This window comes from Balaenoptera borealis, assembly GCF_965194805.1.
Source record: "Balaenoptera borealis genome assembly, chromosome: 15".
Classification (NCBI taxonomy): domain Eukaryota; kingdom Metazoa; phylum Chordata; class Mammalia; order Artiodactyla; family Balaenopteridae; genus Balaenoptera; species Balaenoptera borealis.
The window spans coordinates 12,942,363-12,962,360 of record NC_138871.1 but is presented as its reverse complement, the minus strand read 5'-3'; the positions used below and the strand labels follow the sequence as shown (position 1 = coordinate 12,962,360).

General features: G+C 44.3%; 1 protein-coding gene across 2 annotated transcripts in view; it reads right to left on the bottom strand.

Annotated features, from left to right (window-relative positions):
* Positions 1-13,311: 13,311 nt before the first annotated feature.
* EIF2AK3 (eukaryotic translation initiation factor 2 alpha kinase 3) overlaps positions 13,312-19,998 on the bottom strand; it is a 74,106-nt gene continuing 67,419 nt past the window's right edge. For both annotated transcript variants that reach the window (XM_082357821.1, XM_082357822.1), the window contains exons 16-17: positions 15,839-15,901; positions 13,312-14,525 (exon numbers count right to left, since the gene is read on the bottom strand). In XM_082357821.1, coding sequence (XP_082213947.1) covers positions 14,325-14,525; positions 15,839-15,901 — 264 coding nt within the window. In that variant the 3' untranslated portion in view covers positions 13,312-14,324. The remainder of the gene's footprint in view (positions 14,526-15,838; positions 15,902-19,998) is intronic.

Genomic DNA, 19,998 nt, shown 5'->3' with positions numbered 1-19,998 from the left:
CGTTGCAAAGGCTCTGAGCCTTATTCCAAACGAGCCGGGGGCCACAGGGAAGTAACGAGCAAAGGGATGACATAACCCGATTTCTGTTTTAAAAGGATGACTTTAGGGACTTCCCTGGTGGTCCGGTGGTTAAGACTCCGCGCTCCCGATGCAGGGGGGCACGGTCTGATCCCTGGTCGGGGAACTAAGATCCCGCATCCCGCATGCCGGCACAGAGCGGCCAAAAAAATAACAATAATAATTAAAAATAAAAAATAAAAGGACGACTTCGGCCGCTGGGTTGAGAAAACCCTGGGAGGGCAAAGGCAGAAGCCGGGAAGTCGATTAGGATAATCCAGGCAAGAGTTGGTGGCGACTTGGACCAGAGTGGCAGTTGCCAGGTGGGGATGGTGGGAAGAGGTGGGTCTTGGGGGCGTGTGAAGGTCCAGCCAACAGGATTTCCAACAGATCGGGGGTGCGGAGGGCGTGTGAGAGCAAGAGAGGCAACAGTGGTGACTCCAGTTTTTGGTTTGTGCCAACTGGAAAGTTGAGCGGCTGCTCATTGAGTTGGAGAGGACAGCAGTCAGAATGGGTTTGGAGGGAAGATCAGTCTGGCTTTGGAAATGTTAAGTTTGAAACTCCAGGGGGACATCCGATTGTGGACTTGAGGAGGCGGTTGGCTACACTGGGGGAGAGGTCGGCACAGAGATCAGGGGCGGCTGGAGACAGAAAAGTGGCAGTTAAGAGCCTACGGATGGCACTGCAAACCAGGGCACCTGACCCCATTGGCAAGGCATGGAAGTAGCCCAGAGACTGAGGTCTAGGGCAGGTCCAGGTTGAGGAGTCACGGAGATGGGGAGGAACTGAGAGGCGGGAGGAAAACCAGGGGAGTGGGTGTTCTGGAAACCACAAGAAGAGAGGTGTCAGGGAGGAGGGAGCTATCAGTGGACCCGCTGGGCCAGATGCTGCCGCTGGGCCTGGAAGCATGAGGCCTGAGGACGAAACTCTGGGCGCAGTCACAAGGTTATGGTGACCTGGCAAGGAGCCTGGGCGTGAATGGGGGAGAAGAGAGGGTGGGCAAGAGGGAATGAGGCAGAAGAAATGGGGGGGGGGGGAGGGAAATGGGCAAAGACATGGAAAGTTCACAGAAAAAGAAATATGCATGGCTTTTAAACAATGGAAAGATACTGAACTTCATCATCAAACAGCAGAGGGAATTCCCTGGTGGTCCATTGGTAAGGACTCCGCACTTTCACTGCCGAGGGCCCGGGTTTGATTCCTGGTTGGGGAACTAAGATCCCGCAAGCCACGTGACAAAAAACAAAAAATAAACAACGGGGGAGTTCTTTTTACATCTATCAGATCAGGAGAGATTAAAAAATTGATACTATACTGTGGAAACCCAGAGAAGCCAACTGTCACCCATCGCTGTTAGGACTTGGTATTAGTACAGCCTTTCTGGTCAGTAAACTTAGACTTCAACCCAGTAATTCTGCTCCTAGGAATTTGTCCCAATGGACAGAGTCACATGGATGCTTAGTGATTATGTACAGGCATAATCACAGCATTATTATTTATAATAGCAAAGCCCCGGAAGAAATCCTAATGTCCACCAACTGGCCATCAATGGAACACAAATAGCGACGGACTAGGAAACAGGAAAGTGAGTGCGTATCATCTCCTCCCATCTATAAGGACTTCTTATCCTTTTGCACTGTTGGAAATTTTAACTGCACACATGTACTGCCTTAAGAATTAAATTTAAAATAAAAACGTACACAGTGGGGTCACATCAGGTAGATTTGGAAGGGACTTGCAGGTTGTCTAGCCCAGTGGTTCCCCCTCCCCCATGCATGGCTGGGCTGCATCTGGATCACCTAGGGGCTTGTTAAGACGCAGAACTGATGTACAGAGTCAGTATCTGGGGATCTGGATTGCACTCCTCAGGCTGTTCTGAAACACAGGCAGGAGAATGCAGTGGGCAGTGCACTCACCACCGTGTATAATTCCCTGAAGAAACTGAGGGCCTTACAAGTGTCAAGCACTGTTCTGGGGGCTGTTTTCCCCACAGTGAAGAGCCAGGCAAGAAGGCAAAAAGATCTCAGGGAGCTTCCCTGCCCATACGAAGAGACACCTGATACAGTGATACAATAGCTAGTATTAACTGTTTTACGGAAATCACTTAGGCGCTTAACAACCTTATAATGATAGGCACTATTCTTATCCCCATTTTATAGATGAGAAAACAGAGGCACAGAAAAGTCACACAGCCAGTGAGGGGCTGAGCTGGGACCAAACCCAGCAGTCTAACTCTTAAGGTTATAAACACGATGAAATAGAAAGTATGAGGACTGACGGGGGCGGGGGTAGTGGGAGCAGACCTCTGGGTCTGGTGCTCAGAGTGGACCCCTCTGAGACTCAAAGGACAGGAGAGACGCATGGCAAACTCAAGGCCGTCTGATGGGGAAGACAGCTGGGTGCACTCATGGAGCAGGAAGAAGGCCAGTGTGACTGTGGTGGCTGAGAATGAATAATTAAAGGACAGACTGCGTATCTGGTCACTCTAGAGCAGCACTTTTCCACTGGTGTGATTCCTTCTTCAGGTGGCAGGGAGCACACTGCCTCTTCCATTACACAACCGTTCTGTTCTTTAGGAAATCCTTCCTTGGGCTGATTTTCTCCAATAGCCATTTTCTCCTCTGTATTAACAGAGCCCCCAAGTTTCCTAGCTGGGCCACGGCCACCTAGAATAAAGACTACATTTCCCAGCTTCCCTTGGATAAAACGTGGCCCTCTGACTACATCCAGCCAATGGGCCATACCCAGAAGTGATGCGTGCATCTTCCCCTCCTCCACCCTGTAGTTTGGACAAACTGTGAGCCAGCTGGACCACGTGGGTGGGATGAGAAGGAGGCTGGATTCCTGAGTGGTACACAGCAGTCACATCAGCTCTGGAATGTCTCATGGGAGAGAAACAAATCACCAGTGGTTCTCCACCTTGGTTGCACATTAGAATCAAAGGTGGGGGGCTTTATAAAAATACTGATGACTGCCCCCTGTTCCTCCATTTCTGATGTAATTGGTCTGGGGTGTACCCTGAGCTTTCGATATTTCAAAAAGCTCCCCAGCCAAAGTTGAGAACCCTTGTTTTATGTTGATCTGGGTTTGTGTGACACACACCTGAACCTCTATCCTGATACGTCCAAGGAGGGTTGGCTCTTAAAAGTTGTGCCTGTAAGACGGTCCCACTGCTGTCACTGGACAGGCCTTCAAATCTGAAATCAGGTAACACTCCTCCTAATGACATCATGTTCAGCTCTTTGCTGGGATGAGGACTGATCAGGAGAAGAGTCACAGACTGAAATCCTGAGACTTAATCTGGGAGGAGGACTTTCCAGGGGCTGAGGGCAGTGTGGGTGAAGGGAGTGGGGGGGTGACTAATACAGAAGCTAGGGACATAGCGGCTTGAGGGAAGCCCAGTGGTTCAGTCATTATTCCTGAACAGAGTTGGCACATGGCGGTTCTCCAGAGTTGAGGCTTAGCTGGGTCAGTTGGTGGAGGGCTTAGTATGCCAGGATCATGAGTTTGACTTTTAATGTGAGGATGCCCAAAACCTGTCAAGGATGGTAAGCAGGGAATAAATAGCATAGCCAGATTTGTGCTGTAAAACATTCTCTGTCGTGTCACTGTGAATTGGTTCAAGATTGGAGGTGGGGAGATCAGTTTTGGGATCTGGTGAGAGGTGACGGAGACCAGTGAATGACGGAGACTTGAATCTGAAGTTTCACTAGATGCCTCACGTGGTTGATTTACTTTATGCTTTTAATCCACCTGGAGTTCGGATCGTGTGCACTTACACTGTTTCCAGGCCAGTCCTCCCTCAGCCTATGCTTGGCCAGACTTTAGGGATCTGGACAAAGAGGTATAGCTCCCTCCAGAACTGCCTTTCCCCTTAGGAGTTGATCAGGAGATGTTGGCAGAATTAACCATGGCCCAGTAGGTTTTGATCTAGTAGGTGGCAGCCCAAAGTTCCAATCTGCTCTCCAAGCTATCAGAATGAGGTCAGGCTACAGGAGGAATGTTGAAATAAATCTAAAACCTCACCCCAAAGCAACCATACTCCAATAAAAATTAATTAGAAAAAAAACAAACTCACAATAAAGATGTTTAAAAAAAAAAAAAACAAACTCACCCACATCTACCTCAAACATTAATTTGCATATGAATCACTGGGGACTCCTGTTAAAATGTGGATTCTGATCCAGCTGGTCTGAGGTGTTGAACCTGAGATTCTGCAGTTCTGCCAATACTCTTGGGCCAGCAGCTATACTATGAGTGGCAAGGCCTGTGGTTCTCTGCCTTGACTGCATCTGGGAATTACCTGGGAGCTTTAAAAAAAATCCTGATGCTTGGGCCTCACAGACAGAGGGTGTGGTTTTATACGGCTAGAGTGTGGCCTGGATATTGGTATTTTTAAAGGTCCCAGTATTCTAACCTGCTGCAAAGATGGAGAAGCAGAGCTTTCAAAATCACCCAGGGAGCTGTTTTTTTTTTTTTAATGTACGTTCTAGGACAACCACTCCTAAAGCTTTTGTTTCTTTAAATCTTGGAAAAGGCCTCCAAAGAAATGTGCATTTTAGCAAGCATCCCTAGAGATTCCGCTGCCAGTGAACAATGCTCACACTGGAACCCTCCCCTCACCCCCCCTCCGATGTTGCCCAAAGGCAGAGATTATCAGAATCAGATACAGTGGGATTGGACCCCCAGGCTCAGTCAATAGCTGCATAATTGCAGGTAAATCACTTAAAAAAAACAAAACAAAACAAACAAGAAAACTTTATTTGCCTTTCCCACTAAGATTAATATACTTGTGTGGTTATTTCTGTAAAATAGATTCCACAAGGGGAATTTCTGTATCAGGAGGAATTTGCTTGCAAATTTTGACAGATACCAAAAATTCACTGAAATGCATTCCTCTTTGCATTCCTAACTGTGTGGAGGAGAATTCTTTTTTATAACACTTGCACCCACACAGGTAAATCTTTCAAATTCTTGCCATCTAGTAGTGGAAAAATGGGATACCCGTTGTTGCTCTCATTTGCATTTCCCTGATGAGCAGCGGGGTTGAGTTCTTTTCATTCATATATTTATTTTAAAATATTTACAGGGTTTCCCTGGTGGCGCAGCGGTTAAGAATCCGCCTGCCAAGGCAGGGAACACGGGTTCGAGCCCTGGTCGGGGAAGATCCCACATGCTGCAGAGCAACTAAACCTGTGCGCCACAACTACTGAGCCTGGGCTCTCGAGGCTGCGAACCACAACTACTGAAGCCCCCGCGTCTAGAGTCCGTGCTCCGAAACAAGAAAAGCCACCGCAATGAGAAGCCCACGCACCGCAACAAATGGTAGCCCCCGCTCGCCGCAACTAGAGAAAGCCCACGCGCAGACAAAAATAAAATAAGTAAAATAAATAAATGAAAAGATTTACAATTCTCCTCCTTTGCCTGATTATACCTATTAGGGCTAAATGCTCTGACTTAGTAAGTTTCAGTTTCCTCCTCTATAAAATGGAGGCGATAATATCTCCCAAGGTGGTTGTGAAGATTAGATGAGATTTCACGAATATACAGTGCCTAGGAGAGGACTTGGTAAACAGCAGGCGTTCCAGAAATGTTTGCCTTTGAAACTTGCCAAGGCGGGTCCATTCAACCCCAGGGAAGGTGGGCGGGCGGTGCCTGGTAATTCACAACGGGCGGTAGCCCGGCTCCCCGCGCGCAGCATCCCGGCCGCATCACACCCGCGCAGCCGAGGTGCCCGCTGCCAAGTCCGTCCTCCTGCATCTGCCCCACTGAGGGACGGGTCACTGGACCCTCTCGACGACACCCAGGCAAACCCCAAGGCCCGCGGAGCCCCCCGCCTTCCCTCGGTGTCTTGTCGCCCCCACGTGGCCAGTCGGAGCTCTTCTTTCTCCCAGACCGGTCTTTGCATCAATAATTCCTGGCGCCGCTCCCGGCTGCGCCCGAGCCAGACATCCGGCCCCGGGCCAGAGAATGATGTCTCATCCACATATCTTTGATCTCCAAACCCTCTGGCCACCCTGCGCCCCGGCTCCCCGCGGAGTCAGCCGGGGGTGGGGGGTGGGGGTGGGGGTGGGGTAAGACTCACAGGCTACCCTGTTGACCCGCAGTTTAGCATCAAAGTCCTGAAAGAAAGGGAATTCTCAGCATCACCCCCACCTGCTCGGCCCTACACCCCTCAGCTAACAAAAGCCGTCTCTTGTTAACTTTAATAATAATCATACTTTCTTCTTAACCTAACACGTTACCCTCATATAATCAACTGTCAGCCTCTGGTCCTTGTCACATGCATATTCAATGTCTGTATTTTTGCCGAAACATTATAAAGTTTTATAAGCTACACATTTTGCTATGTGATCTTTCCTTCTTCCTTCACCTACTGTTTCCTTCCTTTCTACTCCTTGAGGACAGTAACAGCCAGGGGTTCTTTCTATACCTCCCCACCCCCCCCCCCCATCGTGTAATCGTAGATTTGCATATATGCACATATTTGTATGACTCTTTAACCCAAATTATGTCACTTAATCCTCACAACGACTCTGCGACAAATTATGCCCATATTAGAGTTGAGGAAACTGAGGTTATGATTTCATTTTAAGCCTCTGTTTATTGAATGCTTACTACTTACGGGATTCTACGCTAAATGTTATATATTTTATCCCTTAATCTTCACAACGTGTTACTTGCAGTTGAGGAAACAGATTAGAGGGCTCAAGGAAAATTATAAACAAGTAAACAGTAATACAGCTGATTGTGACTCCAAAGCGCAGTGTCTTGTCACACATCACTCCTCAAAATGCCCTCTGGATTGAAGGGCATTCAGAGAAGTGAAATTGTTATGTTAAGAGGGTGGTGGGATAAGTGGATTATTACGAGCTTCCTGTTATGCTACTGTGTTATTTTAATAATTGTGTTGTTTGCTCACAGATAAAACAGCAATGAAAGTATCCAAGTTGCAGACCACATTACATCCTTCTAAACTGTAGAGCAGGATACAAAGATGAGATCAATTAAAATGTTGTAAATATGGTTTATTGGTTTCCTTTTTCTTGTTTTATTAATTTAATATTATTAATCCTGAGAGTAGTACATCAGTAGTTGGAAGAGGTCAAACCATAGTGAGATGCAGGTTGGACTTAATAATCTCCCTCGGGCTTCCCTGGTGGCACAGTGATTAAGAATCTGCCTGCCAACGCAGGGGACACGGGGTGGAGCTCTGGTCCGGGAAGATCCCACATGCTGCAGAGCAACTAAGCCCGTGTGCCACAACTACTGAGCCTGCGCTCTAGAGCCCGCGAGACACAACTACTGAGCCTGTGAGCCACAACTACTGAAGCCCATGCGCCTAGAGCCCGTGCTCTGCAACAAGAGAAGCCACCGCAATGAGAAGCCCGCGCACCGCAACAAAGAGTAGCCCCCGCTCACTGCAACTAGAGAAAGCCCGCGTGCAGCAATGGAGACCCAACTCAGCCAAAAATAAATACATAAATTTATGGGAAAAAAAAAAAAATCTCCCTCGACCCTCCTCTCCCACTCCTCTCTCCTAAGATAACCGGTGTGGATATTCCTAAACTTTATGCCCATGAAAATATTTAAACAGATCAGAGAATTCCCTGGCTGCCCAGTGGTTAGGACTTTGTGCTTTTACTGCCGAGGGTGTGGGTTCGATCCCTGATCGGCGAACTAAGATCCCTCAAGGCGTGGGGTGCAGCGAAAAATAAAAATAAACAGATATAGGGCTTCCCTGGTGGCGCAATGGTTGAGAATCTGCCTGCTAATGCAGGGGACACGGGTTCGAGCCCTGGTCTGGGAAGATCCCACATGCCGCGGAGCAACTGGGCCCGTGAGCCACAACTACTGAGCCTGCGCGTCTGGAGCCTGTGCTCCGCAACAAGAGAGGCCACGATAGTGAGAGGCCTGCGCACCGCAATGAAGAGTGGCCCCCGCTTGCCGCAACTAGAGAAAGCCCTAGCACAGAAACGAAGACCCAACATAGCAATCAATCAATAAATCTTTAAAAAAAAAAAAGAAAAAGAAAAACCCCCAGAGTTGTGGGTTTATTTAATAAACAGATATAGAAGCCATTACATTTGTTTGCAATCATACTATTCCCACTCCTCTGCAACTTGCAAATTTGTCATTTATCTGCTGAATAGACATTTTAATCATTCCATGAGGCTGCTGACTCATTTGCATAATATCCAGCCGTTTATCTATTCAGCCATTACTGTATTTCTTCAAAAGCTCCTTTTGGAGAGAGAACACCCTTTCCCCTTCATTACTTCTCAGTATCAAAGCCTTTCCCTGCCTCTGGACACTCTTGTGACCTTTCTGGGAAGTGCAAATTCCCTCAGGCTCTTCCTGGAGGCGTCTGAACTCTGGGCCAGCGAACTCTGCATTGTCTGGGCTCCTCCTCCTTGCCTACATTCTGGCTGCTAGCAAGAGACGGGCTGATCCCAACGTCACTGTCATCTTTCCTGACGTGCTCTCTAGGCGAGCTCTAAAAGCTCCCGTCTTTTCAGGAGGTAGTAGACAGGGAGACTCGCACTGCAGCAGCCCCTGAAGAAATCCTTCCAAACTCAACACTAAAGGTTGGTGACAGAGGAGCCTCCCCTGGGTTCCTGGGGGCCAGCACACCTTTAATCGCTGGACAGGGGGTGTCTTCTGGCTCCCACAGACCAGGCTCAGGCCCTCTGCCCCCTCTGCTGGGTGAAGCCCTCTCTATCTCCAGCCACTTTTCCCTCCAGTCTACCCTCTCCCTCACTTGCTGCAGAGATCCTAAAATCTCATCACATCCTTCCTCGGCTCAGAAATTTTCAGTGGCTTCCCATTCTCTCCCGACTAAAGCCCCAATTTTTTAACCACAGAGACCTAGGAAATTCATCATTTTCGAAGGGCAACATCTGTCCCCAAACCACACCCTCCTTCTTCTAGATTCTATGGAAGTTTCCACACCAGAAATTCAAGAGCTATCTTCTCCTTTACCTATTATTCATTTAATTCCAGTGTCCTGGCCTTCCTGCCTCAAAAATAATTCTCAGGTTGCTCTAATTCTCTCCACTCCCACTACTGACAGCTCTCTTTCTCATTCCTACCCTTCCCTAGCAAGCCTTCGCTGGGGCTGTTCCCACTGCCTTCCCCATCTTTGTCTTTTTTTTCCTGTCAAAGATAATTTTATGTTTTCACCAGATGAATGTTGAGCCATATTGTCTGACAGTAAATAGCAAGACATACATCAATAGAACTACTTTTGGTTCATGCTGTCAATGACTTAATATTTGCTATTACAGAAACACATGGATCCAATTAATTTAACTGCAGGAAATTGCAAAGAAGAACTAAAACAGTCTTATTTTATTCCACTAGAGATTATGATATGGTTGATGAAAATATTCCTCATGACCTCCAAAGGGTTTACAAGTCCATCTTTTCTTAGCGCACCAGCCCGTGCAGGGGAATCAGAGAAGGAAGCTACTCTGCTGCTCCAAGAAGCGGTGCTGAGCCAGGGATGAGGGATGCTAAGGCTGTTGGAAGTAGCCAGGCGCATAATGCCCCAGGTTTATTGTTTTAAGTCACTTTCCACTTGCGGAATTTAAAAGAATCTCATGGCAAAAGCATTATGGGACTTGGTATGGTTGAATTTTTTCGTATCTGGTATGTTTATGTCAGTCACCGTGGACCTGCTTATTATGTTGTTCTCATGATGTCTGGAGGAGGGGAATACCTTTACAGGTGGAAGAGTGTTTTCTTTTTTAAAATTTACAGTGTATTTTTATTGCCATCTATTTGATACACAGTATGGATCCATATTTATTTCTTATGGTGCATCTTAATGGGTAGATCACTACTGATAAAGCAATTCATGGGTATGGAAGAGTGTTTTCTATCCCAGCCCTCAGCTACAGATCTTCCTTGACTTAGGATGGCGTTACATCCCAATAAACCCATAAGTCGGAAATGCACTTAATACAGCTAACCTACCGAATATCATAGCTTCACCTACCTTAAACATGCTCAGAATATTAGCCTACAGTTGGGCAAAATCATCTAACACAACGCCTATTTTATAATAAATTGTTGAATAGCTCGTGTAATTTATTTATTTATTTATTTGGCTGCATTTTGGATCTTCGTTGCTACGCTCAGGCTTTCTCTAGTTGAGGGAAGCGGGTGCTACTCTTCGTTGCGGTGCCCGGGCTTCTGATTACGGTAGCTTCTCTTGTTGTGGAGCATGGGCTCTAGGCTCGCAGGCTTCAGTAGTGGCAGCAGGCAGACTCAGTAGTTGTGGCTCGAGGGCTCTAGAATGCAGGCTCAGTAGTTGTGGCGCACAGGCTTAATTGCTCCGCGGCACGTGGGATCTTCCCGGACCGGAGCTCGAACCCGTGTCCCCTGCATTGGCAGGCGGACTCTTAACCACTGCGCCACCAGGAAAGCCCCACATGTAATTTATTGAATACAGTACTGAAGTGAAAAACAGGATGGCTGTCTGGGTACAGCACTGTTGTAAGTGTATCATTGTTTCCCCTCCTGATTGGCTGGCTGACTTCTGCTGTCCAGCATCATGACAGTTTATCTACCACTCGCCCGGGAAAAGATCAAAATTTAAAATTCGAAGTACAGTTTCTACCAAATGTGTATCACTTTTGCACCACTGTAAATTCGGAAAATCATAGGTGGGGAACTTCTGTATTTACTTCTAGGGGAAAAGGTGAAAATGAGCCCCCTGGTGGCAGCTGCAGTAGTTGCAGGGCTAGAACCTGAAGGGGGAAGTCTCCTTAAGCAGTCCCTTGCAAATCTAGTTCTAGAAAGAGTAAACGTCACCAGACATAAGCCAGAAAATGTCCAGAGTTCCTGCTTCGCCCTTGACTTACTCCAGGAGTAAGACTGAGTCGCTCTATGGCCGGTGGTTGGATTGGAAGCTTGTTCTGTCCCCATTTACTCGGAGAAATAGAATCACTTTGGGTGTAAATGCATCCAAAGTATCACTGAGAAACAATCTGGAAAAAGAAAACTGTCCCGAACATCCTAAATGTCTGCTTTTCTGTTCTACTAGGAGGCAAAGGGCAGGCTTGGTAGCTCGTTTTCAGAATTTCTCACAGTCTTCCTGACCTCTGGACCAGCACTCCCGTGCTGCTGCCTTCCTGAATGAGGGAACCTGGAAACTAGAAGCCGTGGGGGCTTGCGTGGCTCCCCCATCGGGATCTCTCCCCTGCAGGCCAGGCTGGCGGCCGGGGATGTAACGCACTCCAGTAAAAGATGGAGAGGGAGGTAGGCTAAAGCAGACAGCATCAGACAGAGCCACATGGATGCTGAGTGTCCCAGCCCACTTCTCCTCTCATTTAAACTAAAACCTAAGGTCCCGTTCCTTTAGAAAACTTCCAGGATTTGAGATTTTTATGTTTTTTTTTTTAATTTTATTTTTTTTATTCAAACAGAAAGTCACAAAAATTATAATCATCCGTAACAGTTCACTCAGTCCCATGTAATTTTTTTTTCTTCTTGATCTTTTGTTAGCACTTTTATGAATTCATCAGTTTTCCATTAGAGTTCTGAAAATGCTTATTCATTCAGTTCAGCAGTACAGTCAGTTACCAGAAACCTGTACTTGTCAGAGTCTTTTCCATGAATTCCTTGAAGATGAAACCCTTTTATAGGAACATTTTTGCAAAAGCATCAGAGTACACCCAGAACTGTCTGTAAATGACAAAAGACTTAAAAATGGCCACGGTTAAAGATCTGATGAAAGTTCATAATAATTTATCTGTTTTTAACATCAGGATTGTTCAGCCATCTCTTCTCCTTCACTTTGCCAAATATTTATTGCAGTGACTGGTACATTTCTTTTCCTCCTTATTTGGCTATTTCCTGAGGGCTGCAGCTATGTGAGTTACACGTTATGTTTTCCAAATTCAATTTGACAAATACGTAATCAAGTACCAGACATTATGATAGATGTTACTGGGATTACAAGAAGGTATGTCCCTACCCTCTGGGACCTCAGCTATTTAGGAGATTGATTTACACCAGTTACTGGCTCATCTGCGGTCTGACAATGGTTAAGTGTTATTAAGTACAAAGTGTTAAAGGGAGAGGCAAGTGTGGAGGGAGGGGACTTGGAAAGATGCCAGAAAAGCAACAACTTGAAGGGAGGTAGGGTTTGGAGTCGGGAGAAAGGGCTCTGGGTGAGAACGCAGGAGACTCCATTCTGGCTACCACTGAGGAGTTGCTAGGTCCTGCTGGCCCAGACCCTGAACTTCTCCCATGGCTGCTTTCGTCCTAGTAGCCAGCAAAGGCACAGGCAGAAGTAAAATGAAAGGCCTGATTATATCATGTAAGATATTTGCAAACCTTTAGACAACTTGGTGCAAGGGAATAGACAAAACCCTGACTAGGAATTGGAATTCCTGGGATCTGGTCCCAGTTCTGCTCTGATTAGCTTTGTGATCTTGGGCAAATCACACCTTTCGGGACCGAAGTTTCACCATAAGAAGAATGGCAATAATAACACCCGCCATGGCGTTATTATAGCATTTTCATAGCTAGCTCTCAGGGTGGTCGTGAGGGTCAAAGTGTCCACAGCTGGGACTGAGTAGGCAGATTGGGAAGAATTCAACAGAAGAAATCTTTGCTGGGGTGAAGAGGAAAAAAGTAACTGAAGCAGGCGGACCAAGAGATGAAGAAGAGAGATGGGCTGGCCAGGAGCCAAGCAGAACGGGGAAGGAAGACAAAGTTAGAGCCTCACTGCGAAGTCAGAGTGAGGACAGAGCACACGAAGATCTGTGACATGTGTGTCCAGCTTATAAATTGCTCAAACTTTGTGCGTCAGACATTACGTATCTGTAAGATGGAAATAATCATGCATTTGACCCTTAAAGGTTGTGTCTGGCTGGTTTGTGCCCTCATGCCACATGCCTCCCCATGGTACGCGTCAGACACACTGTGATCCCGACACAACTGGCACCGCCAGAGCCTTGGCGCTTCCAGGTCTCCCTTTAGGGCAGGGTGTTCTTTATGTCCCTGGCACCGAGTAGGAACTGAGCTAATGTCTCTGGATTATGAGTCCAGTGAATTGTGAAAAGGACTTGGTCCTGTCAAGTCCTTGGGAAATGACGGGAAGATGCCTGTTTAGAACAGGTTAGGAGTAAGTTTTCTTGAGAGTAGGGTTATGACTGTTCTTAGACCTATGATCCCATTTTATAAATTCGAGAAACTACCATTTCAGGGCTAGTTCCCCCCAAAATAGGAATCAACCATAAATCATTTATTAAAGTTTTATTAAATCATTTAGACTTGAAAGAAGTCACAATAGTTAACGCACTTAAGTGCGTTCTATACACCACCAACCCAAATGGATTGAGTTCAGAATTTTTATAAATAAAAAATAAACATATTTACAGTGAAAAATAAAAACATGTTAGCAAGTTAGATGATTCAACTGTTATCTACAATCAGTTTTGGGAAAATACCAACCTACAGTATTATATTTAAGACACTTAAGATTTCGTTAGATTTTAAAAGTCCATAATTGAAGAAGTTAGTTGTAATATATGATTCATTTCTTACTACGGCTTTTTTCCTCCCCAAACCAGAACTTTTGACCAATTTACACAAAAAGCTTCATTTTCCCTTTACTGGAGGTAAAAGTACAAAAAGCTCTTAAACTCCCCCTAGAACCATCTAAGGAATAAAGCTATTTAATGCTACGAATGTCACTAGAAAACTAGCTATGGACATAAACCACTATACAATTTGTGCTATTTTTCCTCCAAAATAATGCAGATTCCTCATTTACCCACCAGGGACAAAAATGGAGTCAGCTTTTTTGGAAATCAGTTTCAAAATCACCACTATATCTCTAGAAAGTGTATTTCTAGAACAGTATAGTTACTACATGTAGGGACTTTCGTTTTTCTGTACTATAAAAATATTTCCATTTTCTAATTCTCTCTATACATTTTAGGGGTTGCTTCCACCTCCTTAGACAAAACGTGAGGGTTAGGATGCTTGGCCGGCCGATTTCAAGAGACCAACGAAGGAAGAGGACCACGTGTGAGTTAGTGACAGCCCTCTCCTTGAGCAGAGCAAAAATCAAGAGGTGGCTCAAAGGTTTGAGCTCCAAAATCCAGTTTAAATTTGATTTAGAAAAAGTAGTCCAAAATGAAATCGAGCAAAGAACGAAATTTTCAAGTTCACGATTTTGGAAAGCAACATTCCTTCGAAGTGGGCTATTATTCCGTGTCACCTGTTAGGGAGGCGAGCAGAGCTTAAGGCTAATTGCTTGGCAAAGGGCTATGGGAGCTGCTGGAGTGTCTTGACTGCTTTGTTCCTGATGAGCTCATGGAGCGAGACCTCTGTCTGAGAACTGTTTTTCCTGGAAACTCCAAGTCTTCGAATATAGCATTTTCAATAATGTTTGCAGCTTCAGGCCGTTCCGTAGGGGATGGGGAGAGCATGTCTTGCACCATTACATACTGAAAGATAAAAATTGTGTGGTAATAAAAGGGCCACTAACCAGCTGCCTAATTCAGGAGTCAGCCAAATGTCTCTATAACTATATTAAGTTTGCGAGCCAGTTTCTGACACAACTTCTCAACTCTGCTATTGAAATACAAAAGCAGCCCCAGACCATATATAAACAGGTGGGCCTGGCTGTGATCCCATAAAACTTTATTACCAAAATAGGCAGCAGGCTGGATTTGGTCTGTGGGTCATAGTTTGCCCAATCCCTGCTCCAAATACACATGGACCATTTTGGGGTAATTGGTTGTTTTCTAACATACAATAAACTGTCTTCAATCACATCTTTGAAACGCAGGCATACTCTGACTTTTAAAATAAATTCATCTTACAACTGTATATGAATGTACAATTATCTCAAAGGTTTCAATTAAAAAATAACCATGCCAGTGATCAGTACCTAGTCCCTTTTACTGATTTTTTGAACCCCTTTAATGTAACATGGATTCTGATGAGCCCCCCAGGGATTGATTCATCGACTTTGCAAAATACATAACAGAATAGTTTTTGTAAAATATATTTCACTTTAGGTCGGCATATCTCTATATTGCTATAAAGTTCATTTTTAATGCAACCCTTTGTTATACTTATAATATTGAAAGATCAATTAGACTTTTTCCAACTTGATGATTAGCCACACAGTCTAATTTACCTAAACTTAATTTACTAAGAAAATTCAAGATTTATCAACACATAAATTTTAAAGTGATATGTTTGTGGACATATTATGAAGTAAACAAAAGCTGCAAAAAGAAACTTCAAAAATTCATTACACACAGTTTTCACCATCAAGACCAGCTTAATTTTCCCTTCCCACTCTTCTGAACCATTTACTGTGTCACTCTGAGGGGCATAACTCCAACACACAAAATCAGTGGAAATTAGTGACTTTTTTTTAAAAAGAAGCCAGTTTTTAAGATCTCTCCCAAATTCACTAAGATAAAGAAATTAATGGCATGATCATAATGGCAACTCTACGGCTGTGAGGGCGAGCTAGGAGTTCAGCCTTATCGAAACGCAAGGTTGCTACAATTCCCAGATGGGATGTCATGCAGCTTGGAGCACAGAGCACTGGGCCCAGGACCTGGGACAGAGTCACGGCCTTTGGTTTTAACAAGTTGTGTGTTCTTGGAATCAGGTCCCTTTCCTCTCTAGACCTTAGGCTTCCTCATCTGTAAAACGGGGCAACTGATGAGCTGACTGCTAAGGACGTTTCATGTTCTAAGTAAGATTCTAAAGAAAATAAAAGATGAGAATTAATACCAACCTCACGAGGATATTTCTGAGTAAATAGTGGTGGAAATTTGAGATCTCTTACATCAGTTAAGATCTGAAAAGAAAGAGAAGTGTTACTTATCTTTAAATCTATTTTGATATGTGGATCTACTTAAACATAGAGAGATTTTTTTAAAATATTTATTTATTTTATTTATTTATTTTTGGCTGCGTTGGGTCTTAGTTGCTGCGCGTGGGCTTTCTCTAGTTGTGGCGAGCAGTACTCTTCATTGCGGTGTGCGGCCTTCTCATTGCGGTGGCTTTTCTTGTTGAGGAGCACGGGCTCTAGGCACGTGGGCTTCAGTAGTTGTGGCACGCAGGCTCAGTAGTTGTGGTGCACGGGCTTAGCTGCTCTGCGGCATGTGGGATCTTCCCGGACCAGGGCTCGAACCCGTGTCCCCTGCATTGGCAGGCGGATTCTTAACCACTGCGCCACCCGGGAAGTCCACATTTGTGTTCTTAAGTGGGTAAGTTTTTCTACTAGTCACTAACCTCTTGTATTTGATACAAAAAGACATAGCGTCTTTCTTCTTTTTTTTTTTGAGTGAAGAAAACCAAGTCAATTATGCTAAATTCTGAATATAAAACTAAACTAGTTATTTGGGAAATTTTCATACAAACAGGATAACAGGGCCCACCGTGTGTGATTGCTCTGAGACTTAAATGAGGTAATTCAGGCAAACTACTTAGCACAGTGCCTGATATTCCTTTTGTAATGATGACAAAAACCAGTTTTGAGAAATGAAATAAATTAAATATGTCTTCATATTTCTTGAGAAATAAGCTGGAGTGTACCTGAACAAAAATATGAACTGGGTTGGCATTTGTCACTTCCCACTAAAGGAAAACAGATGCTTCACTAGAAGAATCTATGCTGCAGGCCCTAGAAGGGAGGGTTTCACCTGCTAATAGGTAGGTCGTACCAAACTAAGTGCAAATAAATGCTTGAGTCTGGACTCATGGAATTAATTTATAATCCCATAACATTCTTAAAGTTTTTATTTTATAACTTAGAATTTAAAAGAGACCTTGGCCATAACTCAATGGGGAAACAGAGAGTCTTTTCAACAAAAAGCATAAGCATAAAAGAATGGTAAGCTGAACTTTAAAATTAAAATCTGCTACCCTGTGAAAGACACCATTAAGAAAATGAAATGGCAAGCCACAGACTGGAATAAATTAGTCACAATACATATACTTGGCAAAGGACTTGAAAAGACGGTCAAGGTCATTAGTTATCAGAGAAATGCAAACTTAAACCACAGTATGATTCCATTATATCCCTATCAGAATGTCTAAAAATGTAAAGACTGAAACATAAGTGTTGAGGATGTGGAGGACCTAGATCTCTCCTACACTGCTGGTGAGTATATGAAATGACACTTTCTTATAAAGTTAAACCACTTACCACAGAGCTTATCAATCCTACCTCATAATTACCAGAGACTAAGGATACATATGTATGTCTACAAAGAGACTTGTTCACAAATGTTCACAGCAACTTTAGTCGTAAATGTTTCTCAACAGGTAACTGGACACATGAACTGTGGTATATATACCATGGAATATTAATAAAAGGAACTACTGACTTTATAGTGAGTCAAAGAAGGCAGACACAAAAAAGGATAGACATGCATGATTCAATTTATACGAAACTTTAGAAAAGACAGAAAACAGATCAGCAGTTGCCTGGGGTCCAGGTGGAGGCTGGAAAGACAGGGGACTGACTGGGAAGGAGCAAAAGGCAACTTTCTGGGGTGATACAGATGTTCTCTATTTTGAATGTAGTGGTGATTATGTGGATGTATAAATGTGTCGAAACTCATAAAAATGTACAAAGTGGGTATGTATGTAAATTATACCTCAATAAAAGTAATTTTAAAAAAAGATCTTGGTCAAATCATTGAATAGTCTCTTTTACATGTACTAATGGAATTTCAGAGGGGTTCTGGCTAAACATGGCAGATTTTCTACTATATTTCTAGTAAGCATTTTCACTAAAACAACTGCCAAGGAAGGTAAAACGTACTGTAAGTCTATAAGGATGACTGCAATGGAAGAATAGATTACATTTTTGAAAGAGAGAAAGCAGCGGAAGCATAGCAACTTCTTTAGCAGAACAGAGGAAGGTAAACCAGGGTGCCTGTGAGGGATAAGGCCAACAGAGAGGGAACTGATTAGCTGCGCGGAACCTGCTGGGCATGGGGGTGAGGCTCAAGGATGGCAGCAGGACAGCTGTCGAAAGGTCTGTATACGGACGGAGTGATATATCCCCATATAACACATAAGGTTTGCTCTCTGGAGACACGGAACCAAGGCATTCCAGACTTAGGGTTGATAGAACGAGGATGAGTCGGGGGTGGGCATGGAACACAGAAGGATGCAGTGAAGATCTGCATGCGAAACAGTAAGAACTCTCCACACCCCATCCCGACGCTTTCTCCGGCAGGAGAATGAGAGCTTCTTCTCTGGAGAAAATGAGGAAAGGCCTATAGATGCTGACATGTGGGAGTTCTGCGCCCCCCACACCAAAGTAAGAACTGGATCGTAACCCTTACAGTCATGTCCACTTCTAGTTATCATTTTAGAGCCCTATTCTTCTTCCTTTTTTTTTTTCCTGTTCTTTTTGGCTGTGCTGCATGGCTTGCAGGAATCTTAGTTCCCCGACCAGGGATCGAACCCGGGACCCGGGAGGGAAAGTGCCAAGTCCTAACCACTGGACCACCAGGGAAGTCTCCAAGAGCCCTATTCTTAAATATGAATGGACAGCTAAGGATTATCAGCATGAGAAACACACACACACACACACAAATCATTAAAAGACTCAGAGATGCTGGCAGGGAGGGAAGGAAGTGTGACTATAAGGGGGTAGCAAGACGGAGTTTTCTGTATTGATGTAACAGTTCTGTATCTAGATTGCAGTGGTGGTTACACAAACCTATACTGAAATAAAATAACATGGAACTATATACATACACTGTACCAATGTCAAGTTTATGTTGTACTGTAATTATGTCAAATGTAACTGTCAGCAGAAAGTGGGTGGAGGGTATCTCTCTGTCTTTGCAATTTCCTGTGGATCTATAATAATTTCAAAATAGAAAGTTTAAAAAAAAAAAAACCCAGAGGAAAGAGACAATACAGGGGGATAGAAAACTTAAAATATATACATACACGTAATTGAGATTCTCAGCAACGTGAAGATACTGAGTTCATGTAAACAGAGCGAAATACTATAAAAACGGAACAATCTTGGACAATAAAAATTGGATTGTCAAAATAAAGCACTTAGGAAAGTCAGAATAACAAGTTAAGGAACTCTTGCAAAAAATAGTACAGGGCTTCCTTGGTGGCGCAGTGGTTAAGAATCTGCCTGCCAATGCAGGGGACACGGGTTCAAGCCCTGGTCCGGGAAGATCCCACATGCCATGGAGCAACTAAGCCTGTGCACCACAACTACTGAGCCTGCACTCTAGAGCCCACGAGCCACAACTACTGAGTCCATGTGCCACAACTACTGAAGCCCACGTGCCTAGAGCCCGTGGTCTGCAATAAGAGAAGCCACTGCAATGAGAAGCCCACGCACCACAATGAAGAGTAGCCCCCGCTCGCCGCAACTAGAGAAAAGCGTGCGTGCAGCAACGAAGACCCAACACAGCAAAAAATAAAATAAATAAAATTTAAATAAAAAAGTACAAAAAGACAAAGATGGAAAATAGGAGGGAAAAAAAATTAGGCATTTTTAGGATTAAGTCAGGAGTTCCAGGAAAAGAAAAAAAAATAGAAAAATTGGAGAATTTATCAAAAATAATATAAGAAATTTACTAGAACTGAAGGTTTCACCTCTTCTAACTGAATCTACCAAGTGCTAAGTACAATGGTGGCAGGAGGAGAAGATCAGTGAAAGGACTAAATTTTGTAACAGCACTGATAAAACTAAAGCCCTAAAGATTCCAGAAACGAAAATGTAACAGGTCCAAGATACCCTATATTAAAAAATCAGGCATCAGAATGGTATCTGCTTTTCAACAGCAGCGCTGGAAGCTGTAAGGAAATGGAGCAATGCTCTCAAGGTTCTGAAGGAAAGTTATTTTCCATCTAGAATTGGAACCTGGCCAATATATCAGTTATGTATGAAAATGGAAAAAAAGG